The sequence below is a fragment of the Streptopelia decaocto genome (genome assembly GCF_964273445.1).
Source record: "Streptopelia decaocto genome assembly, chromosome: Z".
Classification (NCBI taxonomy): Eukaryota; Metazoa; Chordata; class Aves; order Columbiformes; family Columbidae; genus Streptopelia; species Streptopelia decaocto.
In genome coordinates, this window is record NC_138657.1 from 406,909 (window position 1) to 428,852 (window position 21,944).

The window sequence follows — 21,944 nt, forward strand, 5'->3', positions numbered from 1 at the left end:
TGGCACACTGCTGGGTTGTTGTCACCTCCCCCTCGCAGGGCAGGCTGAGCTGGCACACAGAACCGCGATGCGTTTTCTCCCGGCTCCAAAGACTGCACTAGCAGTGTGAATTTGGAGGGTCGTGCGGGGCAGACGCGGGCTCTGCTGCAGACGGGAGCTGTGAGCCGTTTGTTCACTCTCAGCGCTTTGTTCGGTGGTGACGGGCTGTCCCTCGGGTCTGGCGGGCGCCCTGGCTTTGGCGAGAGCGGCTGGAGCGCCCGCTGAGCCGCGCTCGGCTCCGGCTGCACCGCGAGCTGCGTCGCGGGTTTGTGCTGCTGGAGGGAAACGTGAAGCTCAGTGATCTCTCAAAACTGTTATTGAAGAAAGCAAAGCTGCTGCTGACCATCCATCCTGTGGTGCAGGGACACAGGACAGCCGGGGCGTAACGCTTTGTAAAGGAAGGACCGTGAGCGGAGCTCCCATTGTCACCTACATGGTATATATCTTGCATCCTCTGCTCTCCCTTCTCTTCTTCCCTGTTCTGCACTTTGACAGAACCGTTTTGTCAAAGTATAAATACAAGAAGTTTATATGACTAATCAGTTGTATTTTTTTTACTCAAAGTATGGAAATTCATATAACCTTAAATAGGCGATTGCTTTTAACAAATGCAGGTGAGAAGGAATAAAAGCACAAAGTTGTTGAAGGGAATTTTATTAAAAATAAAAAGGACCCTGTAAGCGATGCGAGTTTTGCGTGTGCAGCTTCTCCGCAGGAAGGAGGGAGGTGGACAGAGGCCGCCGAGCGCCCAGCCCGCGGGAGCCGCTGCCCGCGCCGCCGCGCCCTCGTGCCCCTCTGCTGATCGCGGAACCTGTCGGTCTTAGCACAGGTGTTTTCTGTCTGTGTTCTGACCAAAACCTCCCTCGGGGCCCTGGGGCTGCAAGCGGAACCCGCGACCTGCCCAGACCCGGCCCCGGCTGGGAGAACAGGGCCTGGTGCCGGCGAGCGCGGGGCCGAGCGGCGGGACACGGGACGTGGGACACGGGACACGGGGACACAGGGACACGGGACAAATGACACAGAGACACGGGACACGGGACTTGGGACGCAGGACAAATGACACGGGACTGGGGCCGCGGGCCCGGGGCACGCGTTGGCTCAGGCCGGGCATCCCCGGGAGGCGTCTGCGCGCCGGCCGCGTTTTGTGGTTTGTTTCGTGACACGGTGCCGATGCCACAATCAACAAGGATTGTTGCAGATTTTTCTGTGTGTCCCCAAAGCGACATTTCGAGCTGGTTGAGAAGCAAAACGCTTCTACGTATTTCAGTCTGAAGTATTTATTGTGAGTAAAAACAAAGTCTTATCCAATCTGTTGTGAATTAAACTTAACTTTAAGGTCACTAAATGGATTTAGTAAAGAAAGATTTTGTTGTAATATTTTATTCTGCATTAAAGCTCTTGTATCTATTTTCTGATTTAAGTAGCTTTCGTTTCTAGCGTTAGGAATATTTGAATCATTATGTCATGGTTTTCCCCTGTGAACCGGGGGATTTTGACAGTGAAGAAGAGAAACTCATTTGGTTTGTCCTCAGGAAGGGTGTGCCTGGTGATTAACAGGGGTTAATCCACTGGTAATTTTGATCGGTAACCCGTCGACCATTCTGGGTGTGCATTTCTGTGAAACAGTACCCACTGCACGGCTGGGGTTTGGGTTACAGGTATCTGTTTCTGTATGAGTGAGTTTCCTCAGCAGGCTTCAGGCAGTAACTAATGCCCTCAAATACGTCAGTGCTTGGCTTCGCTTTTAATTACTAGAACCAAGAGGCCTGACTTTCCCTTGGGCTCATGCACAAGGCCCCTCCTGTGACCAGGCCGGGCGGGACGCCGTCCCCTCCGTCCTCCCTGCGGGGACCGGGGTCCGGAGCAGCGGCTCAGGGACACAGACACGGTCCCACGGCACCGGCTGGTGGTCCCACAGTATTGGGTGATGGTCCCACAGCAGCTGGTGATGGTCCCGTGGCTGTGGGTGATGGTCCCACAGCATTGGGTGATGGTCCCGTGGCTGTGGGTGATGGTCCCACAGCATTGGGTGATGGTCCCGTGGCTGTGGGTGATGGTCCCACAGCAGTTGGTGATGGTCCCGTGGCTGTGGGTGTTGGTCCCACGGCTGTGGGTGATGGTCCCACAGCATTGGGTGATGGTCCCACAGCAGTTGGTGATGGTCCCGTGGCTGTGGGTGAGGGTCCCACAGCATTGGGTGATGGTCCCACAGCAGTTGGTGATGGTCCCGTGGCTGTGGGTGTTGGTCCCATGGCTGTGGGTGATGGTCCCACAGCATTGGGTGATGGTCCCACAGCAGTTGGTGATGGTCCCACGGCTGTGGGTGATGGTTGGTGTCCTGAGTGACGCTGGGTGGAGGAGCCGGGGATCCTGTGCTGGGACTCGTGCTGCGTCAGTTCTGCGTGTACCGTGACTTCATTCCCACACATTGTCCAGATTGCTCGACGAGCAGCGGTTGGCTCAATTGGCGCCTCTGTGCGGGGCGGTGGCGGTGCCGGCATTAGTGGGTGTCGAGAATAAAACTATTTCAGGTGTTCGGGTTAGAGCAGACGGTGTTAGACCTGACTGCTGGGTGGAAACCAGCAGCAAGCGGGTGTCGCGCTCTAAAGCACCCGCTGGGCGTTCGTGAGACGTACCCAGGGACTTTTTCAGTAACTAAGGGTTAAGCTGATAGTATAGATCATACAATTTTGATTTCTAGTCATTTGCTTTTTGTTGTAATTGAATAGTACAATCAAAATCGGTTGGATAATTTTTTGTGGTTTGTTTGGGGTATTTGTAGTTTGTAAATGTTGATGTTCTTGTGATTTGTGTTCACAACACATGTAGATGGTTCAGGTTTGGATTGTGGGAACAGGATGGCGTGCTTTCCATTGAAAAGGGTTAATTTACACACAAGTTGTAATGGTTGCTGTAAAGTACAGGCAAGGTGAACACCTGCTGACCCGAACGCTCCGTGACGGTGCAGGGCAGGGCTGAGCGCGGTGAACGCGGAGCTCTCCAGCAGCGCTCGCTGCAGCCTTGTTCTTTCAGCTTAGGGCCTTTTACTTCCTTTTTGGTGTTCTCACTTCTGCCAGTCCTAGGGCTGTGTGAGAAGGCTATGGTGTGACAGCCGATAATTTACTGTGTCGTCCTGATTTACTGCACATTACCAGACCCTGGTTTGCAATAGAGTTACTCAGCTTACAGTCTGAGTTGCTGTGGTTCTGCATAAAGGCATTGTGGCTTCAGCAGTCGGAGGCAGAGCTGAGGACGCCGGTTCCGCACACCCGCAGGGAGCGGAACGGTGTTGTGGGCGCCGCGCCGGCCGCTGTTCGCGTGCTCTGCTGGACCGGGCCGGGCGCGGGCCGGCGGCGCTGGCTCGTGTCTGTGCCGGAGCCCGGAACGGCAGACCTGCCCGAACGGCAAACTGCCCGGAACGGCAGACCTGCAGACCTGCCCGAACGGCAAACCTGCCCGAACGGCAAACCGGCCCGGAACGGCAGACCTGCCCGAACGGCAGACCTGCCCGAACGGCAAACCGGCCCGGAACGGCAGACCTGCCCGAACGGCAAACCGGCCCGGAACGGCAGACCTGCCCGAACGGCAGACCTGCCCGAACGGCAAACCGGCCCGGAACGGCAGACCTGCCCGAACGGCAAACCGGCCCGGAACGGCAAACCTGCCCGGAACGGCAGACCTGCCCGGAACGGCAGACCTGCCCGGAACGGCAGACCTGCCCGAACGGCAAACCAGCCCGGAACGGCAGACCTGCCCGAACGGCAAACCAGCCCGGAACGGCAGACCTGCCCGGAACGGCAAACCAGCCCGAACGGCAAACCGGCCCGAACGGCAAACCGGCCCGGAACGGCAGACCTGCCCGAACGGCAAACTGCCCGGAACGGCAAACTGCCCGGAACGGCAAACCGGCCCGGAACGGCAAACTGCCCTGAGCTCACACCTGGGAACGGCAAACCGGCCCTGGTCCCTGCTCGGCATGGCAAACCTGCCCTGAGCTCACACCGGGTCAGCGCTGGAGCTGGACAAACAATTCCACCCAAAGGCACGTGTGCTGCTTTTAGGGTGAATCAGGTTGGGTGCCGGGCAGCTCCACAGCTTTCCTGTACTGAAGACAGAACTAGTTTGTCCAGTTTTGTACATTCAAAGTCTATTATCTGTTTCAATAAGTGCAATCAACACAATGTTGAATATATTATTGAAAAATATTAATATATATTGAATATAATTAATTTTATTTCTGTTTTTCAGGAGACGTGGATGTGGACTGGTCCATCTCTAATAAAGACTTAGAGGTAACACAGACAACCAAGTTGTTCACAGTTCTTTGTGTTTATGTTTATCAACGAGCAGAGCGAAGAAAAGGGGATGAAAAGTCAGTCTGCAGGTTTTTGTGCGGCAGGGGGAGGGTCCCAGTGTGCGGTGTCCCTGACCAGCGTGTCACCAGGACCCTCCTGGGGCACCGCGGCATCACCAGGACCCTCCTGTGGCACCGGGGCGTCACCGGGGCCCTCCTGGGACGCGGGGGTGTCACCAGGACCCTCCTGTGGCACCGGGGCGTCACCAGGGCCCTCCTGGGACGCGGGGGTGTCACCAGGACCCTCCTGTGGCACCAGCGTGTCACCGGGACCCTCCCGCTGGTGCCACCGCCTCCCAGAGCACAAGGTTCAGCTCTGGCCCAACTCCTTCCATTTCACTTCCCGGCGTTCAGTAAAAATTATAAAATCCAGACATTAACAGACTTTTCCTGAAGAGAAATGGTATTTTTGTTGCTCTTCTGCTCACGTGCCCCAGGTTATTTTCATTTTTGAAATGGTGGTGTTTCCTGAGCAATAGAGTTTGAAGGTGTAGGTTTTTCAGTTGTCTGCCGGCACAAAGTGTGTGTGAGGTCACTGGGGACAGTGGTTTCCAGCTTCTCTTTTTTCCTTCTTTTTCCTTTTTAAATCTTTCTTTACAATTGCAAATTGCAGGTTGGGTCTGGACTTATATAGCATTGTACTTTGTCCAAGAAGTTTCCTTTAATGTGTGCAAGGGAACATGTAACTTGCATTTACAATTAATGGTATTTATATTCGTATTCTGGGAAAAATTCCAGTTTGTTATGAAATAGCGTAGAGAGTGAAAATGTCTTGTCTAATCAATGGAAAGTAAATCTTCATAACTACGAATTCAAATAGCAAAAAAGATAAAGTCCTGAAGTGGGAGTTTGCACGAGGCAGCGCTTTTCCTGCAGGCAGCGCAGGGCTCCCTGTGACAGAACTGCCCAGCTCAAGCCTGGTCTGTAAGCGGCACGTGCACAGAGCTGGGTGTCTGTCACCGCTGCCAGCGATGGCCTTTGGCGCGTGGAGCTGCAGGAGACGCGGAGCGCGGGCCCAGCGCTGACTGTTTTCTCCCGCCGCAGGCGCAGATCTCGAACCGCGGGGGCGCGCGGCGCGGCGCGCGGTACTACAGCGCCGACAAGGCCGTCACCTGCCGCAACTGCGGCCGCGCCGGACACCTGTCCAAGAGCTGCCCCGCGCCCAAGGTAACGCCGCCGCTCGCCGCCGCGCCGGTTGTCGCCGCGCTGCGCTGCGCTCGCCGCCGGCAGCGTCGCCCGGGGGTGCCGGTTGTCGCCGCGCTGCGCTGCGCTCGCCGCCGGCAGCGTCGCCCGGGGGTGCCGGTTGTCGCCGCGCTGCGCTGCGCTCGCCGCCGGCAGCGTCGCCCGGGGGTGCCGGTTGTCGCCGCGCTGCGCTGCGCTCGCCGCGGCAGCGTCGCCCGGGGATGCGGGTGGGAGGGTGACTTGCGCAAGATCTGTCTGTTTCGTGGAGGTCTCTGCTTTTGTTGTGCTTGTAATCCCTGCAGTTCTGGAAAGCAGTAGACATTCATTCGGGGTGGTTTCTTCTTCACTTCCTGTGTTGATTTTTAACTTGTCCGTGCTCTTTGGAGGCGCTCTCTCCTGACGCAGCTGTGTTTCTGTCTCCGCAGAAGGTCCCGCCGTGCTGCCTGTGTGGGGGACGAGGTCACCTGCAGGGCGGCTGCCCCGCGCGCTTCTGCCTGAACTGCTGCCTGCCCGGGCACTGCTCGCGGCAGTGCCTGGAGCGCGCCTGCTGGAGCAAGCTCTGCAGCCGCTGCCGCAGGAGGGGACACTACGCCGACGTGAGTACGGCCGCGCCGCGGCTCCGCCACCGCCGCCGCGTGTCTGTCAGAGAACGAACCTACAGCTACCACACTGCTTTCCTATTTTCTTTGATTTTACATAGTTTGTATTTGCATAAGCATGTGAAATATTGTAGTTGGTCCTTATCTAACAGTGTCACAGTTGTTGTGAAGAGTGGCTCAAAGAAAACACCCCGAGTGCTGTAAACGCTCGCTCTTTAGCTGGGTTTTGTCCAGGTTAGTGAAGGTGGTGAAAACGTCCTCGCTTCTGTTGAGTGGAAGGTGCAGGACGGTTGGAACCGGGAGACGTGGTGTGGTGCAGGCACGCCAGCGAGAAGAAAGAGCAGCTCTGATGCTCCGAGAACTCCAGATACGTGTTTTTTCACTGTGATCACATATTCTTCAATGAAAATATTATTAGAGGTTTAAACTGATGTCTGGATGGGTTTGAGAGGCATTTATACGTGTGCTGTATTTGACACTACGAGTGTACTTTATGAACAAAGTGGAAATGGCACACTTTATTTCTTATGCAACTACAGATAAATAGAAGTCGTGTCTGGGGTCAGTATATAAGGAAGCGGGTGTCCAACCACGTTCACGTGCCACAGCTTGGTTTGTCCCTGCTCTTCAGTAGCGTCCTCTGTTATTTATGAAAACGCAAAGAGAAAAAGAACATTGAAATCGGTTGTCTCTCTGTGTCTGTATCCCCAAGTACAGGCCTGTAACGCACACGCTCTAAGGGGATATGTGGAGTGGAACAGTTGCAAAACTGTGCGCTCTACTATTAAGAAAAAAACATTGATACAAACATTTAACGTCTGGAACCTGCTGGTGTTCGGTCCCATCCCAGGAGGACACGCTGGTGCTTCCATCGCCGCTGCTGTCCCTGGACACCCCGTTTTCCGCCGCCCGTGCTGCCGGCAGCCGCGGTGCCCGCGCGGTGTCCGGCGCCTCTGCCGCGAGCGCACGCGGATCCGCGCCCCGCGCCGAGGACACGGCGCTTCAGAGGCGCGAGCGAGCGCGCATCTGTGTTCACAGCAGAAACGGTTCTGACAGCTGATTGTGCAAAGCTGCTCCCATCGTCTTCTAAAGGAGCCGATATCTGGTTTATTTCCCACCAGACGCTTGGCTGCCTGTTCCAGTGCCGTGGGAGCAACGTTCCCATTTGTTTTGTGGGGAGATGGAGGCCCCACAACACACATGCATTCTGCTATCAGAATTTACGGAGGATTCGGAATTGTCTTGGAGAAATGAGTAACTTTGTCACAAAACCGGTGTGACAAAAACCAAAAATGCTAAAAATGTTTGTGTTGTGTAAGGACACCGCGGTGTGTCCCAGGGCGTCCCACGCGGCGTGTTCTGCGCTGGGGCGAGCTGGGACTTCGTTTGGCTGAGACTTTCTATGTCAAAACTGTTGAACAGTACAATTATGGAAACACACTTTTCAGAGCACGATCTCCGTTCTTAAAAGTATCGCTTCAGTCCTTCTGAATGCATTTTGAAACAAGCACAAACTGTTTTGCTCCTGGTCTGCCCCCAGTTGTTGTTACTGCCAAGGGGGTTCACGGGGGAAGGAAGGACAAGAGAGGTTCACACGGGGGCCGCAGTGACAGGACCGGGGTGACGGCTTCAGACTGCAAGAGTGAAGGTTTAGATTAGACATGAGGAAGGAATTGTTGTCCTGAGGGTGGTGAGAGCCTGTGCCAGGTACCCAGAGAGGTGGTGGATGAACCGTCCCTGAGACATCCCAGGCCAGGCTGGACGGGCTCTGAGCACCCTGAGCTGGTGAAGGTGTCCCTGTCATGGCAGGGGGGCTGGGGAGGGCCCTGCAGCACAAACCATCTGTGGTTCTGTGGTTCCACACGGTGTGTTTGGTCAGTTCTGCACCAACCGCAGGAACCGCGGGCGAGGAACGTGGTGTCCTGAGCCACCGCGCGCGGTGATGGGAAGGTAAAGGTCTTGAACAGCAGCATTTGAAGTTATTACAAGCATCATCCAGCCTAAGTAGAGCCTTCAATCAGTATTTCAAAATACATCTGTATGTATAAACAGCAGGTTTTTTATTACAATTTAGAGAATTCACAAACCAGCAACTTTTATTTTTAAGCGTGGTGTAACCCAAATCTGGGCACCACTGGATTTTGAATTTTTGCTTCCTGGAGGAATAATTTCAGGTCAGTTTTGGTGCAGGATGAACTATTCTGGCAAAAAGCATTCTTTGTTATTCGTAAGAAAGTGTTAAATGCTATAGGAGTTGGAAGTTTGGTAGAAGAGTAAAGGAGTTTGGCCAAAGAAGCAAAATTTAGAAGGTTAGTAACTGTATTTACCATGAACGATCTGTGCAGTTACAGGCGGGCACAAGTATATTGCAGTGATGTTATCACTTCAGGAGAAGAGTGACACTTGGGAAGGTCTTGTTTACGTGCTCGTGCACGTGCACAGCGCCCTGCCCAGCCCGTGTGTGTGTGTGTGTGTGTGTGTGTGTGTGTGTGTGTGCACAGCGCCCTGCCCAGCCCGTCCGTGTGTGTGTGTGTGTGTGCACAGCCCCTGCCCAGCCCGTCCGTGTGTGTGTGTGTGTGTGTGTGTGTGTGTGTGTGCACAGCCCCTGCCCAGCCCGTACGTGTGTGTGTGTGTGTGTGTGTGTGTGTGTGTGTGTGTGCACAGCGCCCTGCCCAGCCCGTGTGTGTGTGTGTGTGTGTGTGTGTGTGTGTGTGTGCGCACAGCGCCCTGCCCAGCCCGTGTGTGTGTGTGTGTGTGTGTGTGTGTGTGTGTGTGTGTGTGCACAGCGCCCTGCCCAGCCCGTCCATCCGTGTGTGTGTGTGTGTGCACAGCCCCTGCCCAGCCCGTCCGTGTGTGTGTGTGTGTGTGTGTGTGCACAGCGCCCTGCCCAGCCCGTCCGTGTGTGTGTGTGTGTGTGTGTGTGTGCACAGCCCCTGCCCAGCCCGTCCGTGTGTGTGTGTGTGTGTGTGTGTGTGTGTGTGTGTGTGTGCACAGCCCCTGCCCAGCCCGTCCGTGTGTGTGTGTGTGTGTGTGTGTGTGTGTGTGTGTGTGTGTGTGCACAGCGCCCTGCCCAGCCCGTCCGTCCGTGTGTGTGTGTGTGTGTGTGTGTGCACAGCCCCTGCCCAGCCCGTCCGTGTGTGTGTGTGTGTGTGTGTGTGTGCACAGCGCCCTGCCCAGCCCGTGTGTGTGTGTGTGTGTGTGTGTGTGTGTGTGTGTGTGTGTGCACAGCGCCCTGCCCAGCCCGTCCATCCGTGTGTGTGTGTGTGTGCACAGCCCCTGCCCAGCCCGTCCGTGTGTGTGTGTGTGTGTGTGTGTGCACAGCGCCCTGCCCAGCCCGTCCGTGTGTGTGTGTGTGTGTGTGTGTGTGTGTGTGCACAGCGCCCTGCCCAGCCCGTCCATCCGTGTGTGTGTGTGTGTGTGTGTGTGTGCACAGCCCCTGCCCAGCCCGTCCGTGTGTGTGTGTGTGTGTGTGTGTGTGTGCACAGCCCCTGCCCAGCCCGTCCGTGTGTGTGTGTGTGTGTGTGTGTGCACAGCCCCTGCCCAGCCCGTCCGTGTGTGTGTGTGTGTGTGTGTGTGTGTGTGTGTGCACAGCGCCCTGCCCAGCCCGTCCGTGTGTGTGTGTGTGTGTGTGTGTGCACAGCCCCTGCCCAGCCCGTCCGTGTGTGTGTGTGTGTGTGTGTGTGCACAGCGCCCTGCCCAGCCCGTCCGTGTGTGTGTGTGTGTGTGTGTGTGTGCACAGCGCCCTGCCCAGCCCGTCCGTGTGTGTGTGTGTGTGTGTGTGTGTGCACAGCCCCTGCCCAGCCCGTCCGTCCGTGTGTGTGTGTGTGTGTGTGCACAGCGCCCTGCCCAGCCCGTCCGTGTGTGTGTGTGTGTGTGTGTGTGTGTGCACAGCGCCCTGCCCAGCCCGTCCGTGTGTGTGTGTGTGTGTGTGTGTGCACAGCCCCTGCCCAGCCCGTCCGTGTGTGTGTGTGTGTGTGTGTGTGTGTGTGTGTGTGTGTGTGCACAGCGCCCTGCCCAGCCCGTGTGTGTGTGTGTGTGTGTGTGTGTGTGTGCACAGCGCCCTGCCCAGCCCGTCCGTGTGTGTGTGTGTGTGTGTGTGTGTGTGCACAGCCCCTGCCCAGCCCGTCCGTGTGTGTGTGTGTGTGTGTGTGTGTGCACAGCCCCTGCCCAGCCCGTCCGTGTGTGTGTGTGTGTGTGTGTGTGTGCACAGCCCCTGCCCAGCCCGTCCGTGTGTGTGTGTGTGTGTGTGTGTGTGCACAGCCCCTGCCCAGCCCGTCCGTGTGTGTGTGTGTGTGTGTGTGTGCACAGCCCCTGCCCAGCCCGTCCGTGTGTGTGTGTGTGTGTGTGTGTGTGTGTGTGTGTGTGCACAGCGCCCTGCCCAGCCCGTCCGTGTGTGTGTGTGTGTGTGTGTGTGTGCACAGCGCCCTGCCCAGCCCGTCCGTGTGTGTGTGTGTGTGTGTGTGTGTGCACAGCGCCCTGCCCAGCCCGTCCGTGTGTGTGTGTGTGTGTGTGTGTGTGCACAGCCCCTGCCCAGCCCGTCCGTGTGTGTGTGTGTGTGTGTGTGTGTGTGTGTGTGTGCACAGCCCCTGCCCAGCCCGTCCGTGTGTGTGTGTGTGTGTGTGTGTGTGCACAGCCCCTGCCCAGCCCGTCCGTGTGTGTGTGTGTGTGTGTGTGTGTGCACAGCCCCTGCCCAGCCCGTCCGTGTGTGTGTGTGTGTGTGTGTGTGTGCACAGCGCCCTGCCCAGCCCGTCCGTGTGTGTGTGTGTGTGTGTGTGCACAGCGCCCTGCCCAGCCCGTCTGTGTGTGTGTGTGTGTGTGTGTGTGTGCACAGCCCCTGCCCAGCCCGTCCGTGTGTGTGTGTGTGTGTGTGTGCACAGCGCCCTGCCCAGCCCGTCCGTCCGTGTGTGTGTGTGTGTGTGCACAGCCCCTGCCCAGCCCGTCCGTGTGTGTGTGTGTGTGTGTGTGTGCACAGCCCCTGCCCAGCCCATCCGTGTGTGTGTGTGTGTGTGTGTGTGTGTGTGTGTGTGTGCACAGCCCCTGCCCAGCCCGTCCGTGTGTGTGTGTGTGTGTGTGTGTGTGTGTGTGTGTGCACAGCCCCTGCCCAGCCCGTCCGTGTGCACCCGCAGGAACACGGGCGCCGAGCCGCGCGTTAGAGCCTGGCCTGGACGGCGGTGCCGGCTCTGCACTGACCGTCACCCGCTCTGCGGCGGTTCGGGTGCGACTGGAACGTGAGGATCTGTCCCCGTGTTCCGCAGGGTCAGGTGGAATATTCGCCGTATTCCGTCAGTGATTCCCCTGGAGCTTTTGGTGGCACCGGTTGTGCCGTGAGGACTGAGGAGAGAGACAGAAGTAGATTGATACAGTCTGCTAAAATAAAACACAGATTAAAATTAAAGTGTGATTAAACATACCTTTATCTATTTTAGCCTTGTATGATGTTACTGTTGTCGTACATGTCCTGTACATAGCAATTAACATTTATGATATTTTTTCGCAAATTAAACACAGAAAGATAGGGTAAAAGACAAGCTGTGATAGCATCAGCGTACATTCCTTCTTAATTTTCTATCTGAAGGCAGCAGCTTAAATGTCTGTCTTCCAAATATACCTGTTCAGTTACCCTAAACGCTGGGTTTTTGACATTTGGCAGTGTTTGAATCTGTTCCTAGATGTCTCCTCCAGCTTTATTTGTTCTGTTTGGTCCAGGAAGGACAGAGATCCTGTGCCGTCTCCTCCCTCTCGCTGCACACAGATGTTGATCAGAGTTACTCTTGTCCCGGTGTCGCTCGTGCTCCGAGAACTCAGCCCCATTGCAGATCCCGGGACACGGGGTGTGGGTGGAGGACGGAGCGGTTCCGGGTGCCGGAGCGGGACCGCGTGTCCGTGTGTCCGTCCCGTCCCGCGGGACGTGTCCTGGTGCCGCCCCGAGCGGGAGGAGCTGGGGACGGAAAGTGGGAGTTGGTTACATAGGAAACGGTATTTGGAGCAAGCAGAGGATGCCCAGCACAGCCGCGAGTTTGCTGTTTCCTGTGGTATTTGAATGTCAGAAATGTAAAATGGGTGTTCCTCGTCTAGCTGTACTTTTGCTGAGAGCTGTTAAAAACAGGTGCACAGTGCCATTACTTTAGAAAACGTGAACGGCGCATTTCTGCACCCCCTTTCTGGTAAGCAGTTAGACAGAACTATAACCGTTATTTGCATCTCTTTCCACCTTTTCTGTTTTACACACTTTATTAAGTCAGTTCTCTTAAAGTAAAATTCTCCTCTGTAAAGAATGAGGACTCCTCTGTCCCCAAATTCAAGCCCTGCCCAGGCTGTGCAGGTGACCGGGAGCATCAGAGCGTGTGTTTGCTCTGCTCTTCGGGCCGCCTGGGGTCACAGAGGCTCGTGTTCGGAGCTGCCGCGGTCCAGCGGCTCGAGGCGCGCGGCGCTTCGCCGGTGGATCTCAGCGGAAATGATCCCTCACGCCAGAGCAAGAGCGCGTCAGGGCAGCGGCGATCGAGCCGTGCAGGGAACGCTGGGCCAGGTTCGGGCACTGCTGGCAACCTGCAGATACTTGTTTGCATGTGGCATTCACAGGGGACAAACCGGGGACGCTCCTGCACCGAACTCTTGCTGTGTGGTGGGAAACTGAAGAGACTGTTAGGATTACTGTAACCTGTGAGTTCTAACCCGTTATCAGAACCGGGTAATAATGACCCAAAAGCTGGAGAGCAGCCGGGAGGTAAAACCGGCAGGTAGCGGCAGCAGCGTGACCTTCTGCTCCGTGTTGGGCTGCAGCCGAGGGCGGGTGCGGTGACAGTCCCAAAGGGTGGCGGGAGGGCGGGCGCCAGACCTGCCGGCGTCCCCGAGCGAGCCAGCGGCGCTGGGCTGGGTGTAGAAGTGTGATACACGCGGGGGACTCGAGATTGCTTTTGTAACGGAAATCCCACTTCTCGGGAGCCTCTGGACCTCTTCAAAGGAGAAGGTCGACAAGCATGTGTGTGAACACGATCCAGCTGACATAGTCTACAATTTCCAAAAGGCATTTGACAAGAGTTCCTGACCAAAAGCTTTTAAGGAAACTAAACAGGCATGGAATAAGAGGATAAAGGTAGGATATGCTAGTGTGACATGGAAAAGGGTGAACAATAGGGCGACAAGATTTGCTGAGGAGACTGAATTATTCAGAGTGTCAGTGCTGTGAGGCAGCAGTGGAGAGCGGCCCAGGGACCGCGGGGCGCCGGGAGCGCGGTGACGCCGCAGGTGAGCGGGGTGGCCCCAAGTGTGGCGCCGGGAGCGCGGTGACGCCGCAGGTGAGCGGGGTGGCCCCAAGTGTGGCGCCGGGAGCGCGGTGACGCCGCAGGTGAGCGGGGGGGCCCCAAGTGTGGCGCCGGGAGCGCGGTGACGCCGCAGGTGAGCGGGGTGGCCCCAAGTGTGGCGCCGGGAGCGCGGTGACGCCGCAGGTGAGCGGGGTGGCCCCAAGTGTGGAAACGCCTGCGGCAAGCTTACCATTACCATTGCGGACTGAAATCTTAGAGTTGTGAGATATAATCCTTTAAAAAAAATCAGTTCATAGTTCAAAAGCTGTGAAAAATCTGGTGAAACATGAGGAATAATCAGGAAAGCACTGGACACCTGAGTGCAGGTTGGGTCCCTCTCTGCCCTCAGCACAGTGGAAACTCTTCAGCCTGGAAGAGGTGACCACAGGCTGCAAAGAGCCTCAAAACGGGATCCAGGGATCCCACGGGGTCCGTGACGGTGTCTGGGGACCAACGGTGCTTGTTCCTCCCAGCACGAGAACCAGCGGCGCCTGACGAGGGCAGCAGGCGGGGGCAGGGGGCAGAGGGGCCGTGTCCCTGCGCCGGGGGCTGCGGGACTCTGCTCCGGCTCGGGGACGCGGGGCAGCCCGTGGGACGGGAGCCCGCGGAGTGTCCGTGGGCGCGCAGACCTGGCGCGGCTGCACAGCCCCTGGGCCGTGAGGGGCGCGTGGCTCGCGGCCGCGGTCACAGGCCACGCGGGCCCACGCAGCGTGGGCAGCGCGAACTGACCGCAGCAACGGATCCAAATGCCTGTGCCTCTGCTAGTCACGTTCTGTAAGGAAATACGAGTCCTCCACAGGGCGTTTTGTCAAACACCTGAGAGTGTTTCACAGGCCGAGTTACAGGCGCTGTTGTGTATGTGCTGTTGGGGTGTTTGTGGTGTCTGTAGGAGCTGGACGCAAACCACCCCTGGGCCTGGGGCTACGTGAGTCCATTGTTCTCCAAAGTTCTCCACAAGACTCTGGAAATGCAGCCGTTATAGAGCAGTCTGTACAGTGTGGGAGAAAATACTAGATATTCCCTAAAATTTTTGCATTGTTACAAAATACTTTGAAAGCTGAAGAAAAGTTGTAGTTTGTCATTCCTGGAAGGTTCACTCTCTTCTGCTGTGACACAAAGGATGCAGAACAAGCTCCTGTGCACAGGCTGTTTCAGACTCCCTATGGTCACACATTTGTCCAGAAGTGAACATGAGGCAGCTCAAGGTACTTCGCATAGTTTGGTTTGAAAAGGTCTGAAGTTATTTAGAACAGTTCCAGGAAGATGTGTTTATTATCTGTTAGGCCAGTGACCTCCCCTGGACCAGGCTGGCGAGTGCCCGGAGGGGTCTCGGCCGGAGCCGCGCTGGGAGAAGCCCCGTGTGCCCGCAGGGAGAGCAGCGGCAGAGCCGTTCTGGAGGCTTGAGTTTGGCTGTTTGACCATCTGCTGCTCCACCTGGGAAAGACGCGTCAGCCTCATGCAACGTTGTGTGCACGTGTAGATGTGTATTATATATGTGTGTGTACATATATATATACTTGTGTATACATGAGCTGAAACCCCTTGCCACGAGCGCCGTGTGTTTGCGGGCGGTGGCAGTTGGGCGGATGTCCTGGGCCCCGTGCTCTGCAGCCTCCGTGCCAGCTGCGGGCGGGGAGAGCGTCGCGCCGGGCAGCCCCGCGGCTCCTTCGGTGCGCGGCAGACGCGGCGTGTGGCGCTCGGGGAGCTGCCCGAGCCCAGCGGGAGCGCGCAGCGGCAGAGCCGCGTCCGCAGGGCTGCCCGGCCACGGCGCCGTGTCCCCGTGCCGGTAAAGCCACGGTGCCACGTCCCCGTGCCCCGCACAGCCTGCCCGTGGCCGGGGCCAGCCCGGACCTTAGCCGGGTCTCCCCCTTGTGTCCTGGCACCTCCGGCCTGTGTCCCGCAGCCGGTCCTGCCGAGGGTCCCTGTGCCGTGCCGCAGCCGTGCCGCGCTGCCCGCGGGACGAGCTGGGGGTCTGCCCCGCTCCCCTCCTCCCCGGCGCCGTCCCCGTGTCTCACGCCCGCGGTGAGTCCACGCCCGTGTGCCGGTGGCCGTGAGCCCGCGTTACCGGGAGCTGGTCGGTGCCGGCGCTAGCGGCGGCGCGGGAGAGGTCTCGACATCTGCTTGTGCAGGAGCGGTTGTGAAGGGAAGCATTGTGTGCTTTCCGCGGCAGTTCCCATGCGGAGGTGATGAAAAATGTGTGTTTTGGCAAATCTTTTGTTTTATTGTGGTGGCCTGCGGCAGGGCAGCTCGAGCAGCCGCCGCTTTGACAAAACACCAGAGGATTCTGTTAAAAAGTTGTGTTTAGTAATTGTTGTCGTTGTGTCAGACCATAACTGACTTGGAGCTGAAGGATTTTTGCGAGATGAGTAGCTGTGCCAGCAGGGACCCAAGTCTCCTGGGCCAGCCGCGCTCTCATTAAGATTTGCCGCTAGCCGTGGCGGTGTTCGGCAAGTATGTGACGTGCATGCTGTTATTGTATGCTTGGCTTGTCAGCCTGCAGCTTTCTGACACTCACTTATGTCACTCTTTATTCAGAGAGGAAGAAGCTTTTGATAATTTGACAAGACAAGCTCTTAAACGATCTAGGTCATGGCCTTCACTGTCTGTGATTGTGAACATATTTCCTGAAAGCCCTGTCACTCATCACAGCTACATTTTCTCCCGGGGAGCCGCGGGCCCGTCCCGCTCTCCTGTCAGCGCGTGCGTTTTGGTTATTCATACGCCACATACAGTATCGGGCTTTCCTTCCCTCGGCGGGGCCGATCCCGCCCGCCCAGCCCCGGCCCCGGCCCCGGCCCCGGCTCCGGCGGAAAGAGGAAAGGCCGCTTAGCGCTGGTTTTGTGTTTGCTCATTGTTGTGGAAATATGAGAACTGGTGGCAAGGGCCTCGTCTATTGAGCGCTCGAGCCCTGGTCTGCTGTCAGGGGCTGTTTGAGATTAAGTGTTTCATTTCCTTTGATGTTCACGTTGGAGAATGGGGAAGTGGGAATTAAACAACAGATGCATTAAGCCGTTGTTCTGGTAAAACAATAATTAGCACCTGATAAAATTCAGTACGGGTCAAAATGCGCAGTACCCGGCCTTGATTCGTCTGGCGTGGCAACCCTGGCCGGGTCAGGCCTGGGTATGAATAATCACCCTCCCAAATTAACGGGACGTGGCCGTGCAAGAGCGGCGCGGGTTTGGTAAATACCGGCGGTGGTGGGCGCCGCGGCTGTGCCAGTGCTGTGCCGGCGCTGGGGAGGGCAGAGCGCTGCGCCGGAAATAAGCGCAGTTTTATTTAATGTGGGGCATCACACCACTGCCAGCCTCATGTGCCACAGGGCTTTCCTTCAAACGAGGGCCGTTCCTGGTTAAGTGCTGTTAAATAAATAAGAAATCACAGGTTCGGCAGCTGTTGTTGTATTTGGTTATGCTCTCTTCCATAGCAAACCTCTTTGCTTCATTTGAGAAGCCAGTATTCAGCAGTAATTGTTAATTATATGTTTTGTCGTTCTGTGATAGAAGATACAGACAATAACTCTGGGCTGATGCAGGGTAATAGGACGCCTGGTTAACGGCATCCTTCTGAAACGCTGTTGTTTAGCCAGGCATCCGTTTTCGACTATTGTGTTCAACTTCTGAAGTTTGTAAGTGATCATTGTGATGATGAAAAGTATTACACCGAATCACCATCTGAATGAACAAATATGCTTGGCCAGTTTCCCCACCTCCGTCCTGCGCCCGGGGTTCTCACAGCGGGGCCGTGCTGGCGGGGGCGGACGGGGCTGCCCCCTCCCTGGCTGCGCGGCCGCGCTTTCCTGCTCCCGGGGCCGGGTTCCGCTCTGGTGGCTTTGTGTCCAGAGGAAAAAAGTGAAAAAGAAAGGAAAAAAAAGGAAAAGAACCCCGAATTATTATTTTAAAATATAGTAATTTTTTTATTATTTTCATTAAATAGCTGCTCGGTGAGTAAAGGTCATATCACAGAGTGGCATTTTGCCAGTATATGACAACTCATTGATTGCGATTTTTCAACCATGTTAGTCTGGGGACACTGTGGTAATCGAAAACTACCCAGAACTAATGCACAAATAACTGCCGGCTACCGCGGTGCTGAGCCCGGGCGCCCGGTCAGCGGCGAGGGAGGGACGGCTGTGCGGGCGCTCTGAACACGGGGTGCTCTGTGTGCGGGTGTTCTGAACACGGGGTGCTCTGTGTGCGGGTGCTCTGAACACGGGGCGCTCTGTGTGCGGGTGCTCTGTGTGCGGGTGCTCTGTGTGCGGGTGCTCTGAACACGGGGCGCTCTGTGTGCGGGTGCTCTGAACACGGGGCGCTCTGAACACGGGGTGCTCTGAACACGGGGTGCTCTGAACACGGGGTGCTCTGTGTGCGGGGTGCTCTGTACATGGGGTCTTCTGTACATGTGGTGTCCTGTGCACGGGGTGTTCTGTACACGGGGTGCTCTGTACATGGGGTGTTCTGTACACGGGGTGTTCTGTGCACGGGGTGTTCTGTACACGGGGTGTTCTGTGCACGGGGTGCTCTGTACACGGGGTGCTCTGTACACGGGGTGCTCTGTGCACGGGGTGTTCTGCCCGAGGGGCACTCTGTGCACAGGACATTCTGTGCACAGGACATTCTGTGCGCGGGGCGTCCTGCCCGCAGGGCACTTTGTGTGGGGGGTGTTCTGCATGCGGGGTGCTCTGTGTGCAGGGTGTTCCGTGCATGGGGTGCTCTGTGCACGGGGTGTTCTCACGCGGGGTGTTCTGTGCACGGGGTGTTCTTACGCGGGGTGTTCTGTGCAGGGTGTTCTTATGCGGGGCGCTCTGTGTGCGGGGTGTTCTGTGCACGGGGTGTTCTCACGCGGGGTGCTCTGTGCATGGGGTGTTCTGTGCAGGGTGTTCTCACGCGGGGTGCTCTGTGTGCGGGGTGTTCTGTGCCCGGGGTGTTCTGTGCACGGGGTGTTCTGTGCAGGGTGTTCTGCACACGGGGTGTTCTTACACTGGGTGTTCTGTGCAGGGTGTTCTCACGCGGGGCGCTCTGTGTGCGGGGTGTTCTGTGCATGGGGTGTTCTTACGCAGGGTGTTCTGTGCAGGGTGTTCTCACGCGGGGCGCTCTGTGTGCGGGGCGCTCTGTGTGTTCTGCGTGTGGGGCGTTCGTGTAAGTTAGTGAGGAAAATCCCTTTGTTTGCACCCGAATGCAGCTCGAGGGTGTTCGAACTGTCAGATGCTGTACCTGCTCCCGCTAGAGATGTGAGGGACCTCACATGCTTCTTTATAGAAATATTAATATAAAACTCAAATATTTACATGTGGTGTTTGAGTAAGAGGAGAAATGTCGAGCTATTACACAGAACAGATTGTAGATTTTTCTCCAGAAAATTGTGTTACTGATGGAATGAATAATAAATAATATAATTTCCATCACATCCGTGAAAAACATACCGTATGTGCTATAGGGTGACTGTCAAAAACTTGGGTAGTTTTTTGAGAGATTCAGTCGCTAATATTGGTTGTTGGGTGGGTATTTTTAATTAATGTGCTTTGTCAGAATAAAAGAAGGCAAGAATTTAGGCGTGAGAAAAAAATTTATTCGAAATCTAAAGAAATGTTAATAGTACTCATTCGCAAGTAGTCATGAGGCTTCAGCGTTTGAAACCGGAGCTACAGCACATTATGTAGAAACCATGGAATGACTAAAACTTCTTAAAATACTGAAAATAGAGACTGGCACACCAGTCGCCAGTTGTTGCCGTGACCGGGGAGCTGTGTCGGCGGGAGGGCGGCTGCCCTGAGGAGGCGAGGCCTGCGTGCGGCGCCGGCACCGCGCTCCGGGCGGAGAGCGCCGCGGCTCCGCGGCCGCGGTCACGGCAGAACACGGCGGGGCTGCGAGTGTGGAAACACTGAGGACCCTTGAGAAAGTAACCCCTGCCTGACCCGTCATTAGCGCTCTGATTGTGTCTGGAGGAGCGCCGCGTTTCCCGCTCCCGCCGGTTGTGTCCCCATTGTGCCGCGCGGTGGTTGCGCCGGCGCCGCGCGCTGTTCCACCACGGGTGCGCTCGCAGGTTCGTGTGCGGGTCTGGCCGGTTACAGACACCCGGCCATTGTGGACACAGAAACACCAGCGCACTCTGTTCTGCCTCTTGTTTACAACTCGTCTGACATTAGCTACCAAGGATTATTACATGTAACAATTATATTGTGATTAGTATAGAGATACGTACAAAAATACTAAAATATTTCTGTTCCTCTGTGGAAGGGAAGTGTGTTGTGATTTAATTTCAAAAACTTTATGTAAATGTAAGATGCCGTAAAATGCAGCATTTACATTAATTTTGTGTGTTTAGCAGTATCAATAGTTGCTGCAGTTAGGAGCTGCTCGCCCGAACTTCCAGCCTTCCGAGCAGGGCAGGGGGGAACTGTTACTGGCTTCCTGACAATGGCAGGGAGTGTGTTAAACCAGTGTAAAATTCAATTAAACTGTCTGGCCAGGTTTTTGAAGCTGAAATGCAGACCCTTTCAGTTAAGCTTCTTATTTTCCTGTGACCGACACCGGTGGATACTGTGTTATGCCAAAACCAACAGGCTGTAAAGCACCTTGTTTCATGCTCCTCGCTGATCAATATTTTTATTTTCCAGGCTTGCCCAGAAATATGGAGGCAGTATCACCTAACTGTAAGTAGAAACACCTTTTATTTTCTTCTACACCCAGCCTATTTACTCTTCTGTGAACTGCTGACCATAAAATATAGACAAGCATCTTCTGCGAGGAGATAATAAACGTCTGAGGAGTTTTTGAGCTGAAGAATGCAATGAACACTGTCAGTGTTTTTAAACATCTTTAGAACTTGTGATTTCATTTTAATGCAGCTCTTTGCCCTCAGTCTCCACATTTACACACTTAAAGAGGGTGAAGTTTTAAGTCGAGCTGCATTGCAGAAGCAATAATCCCATCAGATATCCCACATGCTGGTAATTAATCACTCCGTGCGGCAAAGCTTTCTCTTTAAATAGTGAAAGAAACCTCAGCCAGAGCAGAGACGGTAATTAGAGAAATGCAGTTTACAAACTTGTGCAGATAATTCCAGTTGGTGAGGACATGGGTGTAACTTTCTGGCCCGCGTTAGTTGATCTTTAATCGCTGAAACAACAGAACTGAACTTTGTGAACAGCACCAGTGTGTCACTTCAGCTTTTTACTCGTATGTAAAACAGAGATAAAAATAAAACAAGATGTGTATGAATTTGAATAATACTGAAACTTGGCTCAATATTTAACTGGTTAAGACAATATTAACTGGATTGGTATCACAAATCTTGGATATATGCATTTATAAAATTATTATACCTAAAAACACCTTTAAGGATTAGCCCGTTTGCTGCTTCTCTGAGTCTTTGCTGCCGTTGCCATCCAGATGAACCTCGTACGTGTTTATCAGTTATAGACAATTAATCTCCGCTGTCCTCCCAAACAAAGCAGGGAAGTTCTTCCTGGGGTGTTTGCTGCGGGGTTTTACTTGGAGCAGCTGGGGGAACGGGGTTTGTAATCTGCTGCCTCCACCTCACCGTGGTGGTGAAACGCTGTTCTCTGGGTTTGCTTCTAAATTCAATTATTATGAGAAATCTTTGCTTAAAACCTATTCCTTGTGTTTTCTGCGTAATGATTTTAAAACAAAGATCTGGTTTGGAATTTCTTCATTTCTGAGTGTTTACTTTTATTTTAAACTGAATTGGTACAGACTTTTAAAAATCATTATGAGCAGAAGGTGCATCCACACGTTCAGGTGTATTTTTGTTTGTTTGTTTTAATTGCTTGAAAGAGAATGGTAAACACTGTTTCATTATAACCCCTGAGGGTACATGTAGAACTGATTTCTGAAACGTTTGTGATGTTTGGGATCTGATATCCAATGGCTGTATCAGATGCAATAATCTGCTGGGTTGTGGTTTTTACTGAGGTGCAAGATTTAATTTTATTTTAGTCTTACTTGACATTGAAAATTCCTCAAAAAATGAGTTGCAGTCAGCACTTAGAAAATGTTTATTTAGTGTGCAGCGTGGGGAGCGGAGCCCGAGAGCCGTCGCGGGGGAGCCCGGGGCGTCCGCGCTGCACATCATCCGAATTCTGCAGAAACTGTTCTGAATTCACGCTTTACGTGGTGTACATCTCACCGCGTTTGTCAAAACGAGCTCTCGTTGTGAAATGTAGCTACAAACACGAGTGTATGGTTAAAAGTACCCTTTGGAAATTCCTCGTGCGTTTTAGGGACATTTTGCAATGTGGTCAAACCTGACGTGCAGACAGACAGTCAGGCCGTCGGTACTGACGGACAGTTCCACAGCTTGCAGTGAACTGCGAATTATCTGCGAATGATTCACATCTCTGGCGTGTGTGCACGTGTCCGTTTTCCACGGGAAGGCTCAGACTCACATTAGTTGTCAGATTAAGCCTTGAATTTAAAAATTTGTGAGGCGAAAGGCATGCTCGGTATT

The 21,944-nt window shown here is 54.8% G+C and overlaps 1 protein-coding gene across 3 annotated transcripts in view; it reads left to right on the top strand.

The window, feature by feature from the left end:
• ZCCHC7 (zinc finger CCHC-type containing 7) overlaps positions 1 to 21,944 on the top strand; it is a 142,096-nt gene that overhangs the window by 93,260 nt on the left and 26,892 nt on the right. For 2 of the 3 annotated variants that reach the window (XM_082074746.1, XM_082074747.1), the window contains 4 exons: positions 4,288 to 4,331; positions 5,438 to 5,560; positions 6,001 to 6,171; positions 20,092 to 20,127. In XM_082074746.1, coding sequence (XP_081930872.1) covers positions 4,288 to 4,331; positions 5,438 to 5,560; positions 6,001 to 6,171; positions 20,092 to 20,127 — 374 coding nt within the window. The remainder of the gene's footprint in view (positions 1 to 4,287; positions 4,332 to 5,437; positions 5,561 to 6,000; positions 6,172 to 20,091; positions 20,128 to 21,944) is intronic. The other variant, XM_082074748.1, reaches the window with a different exon arrangement.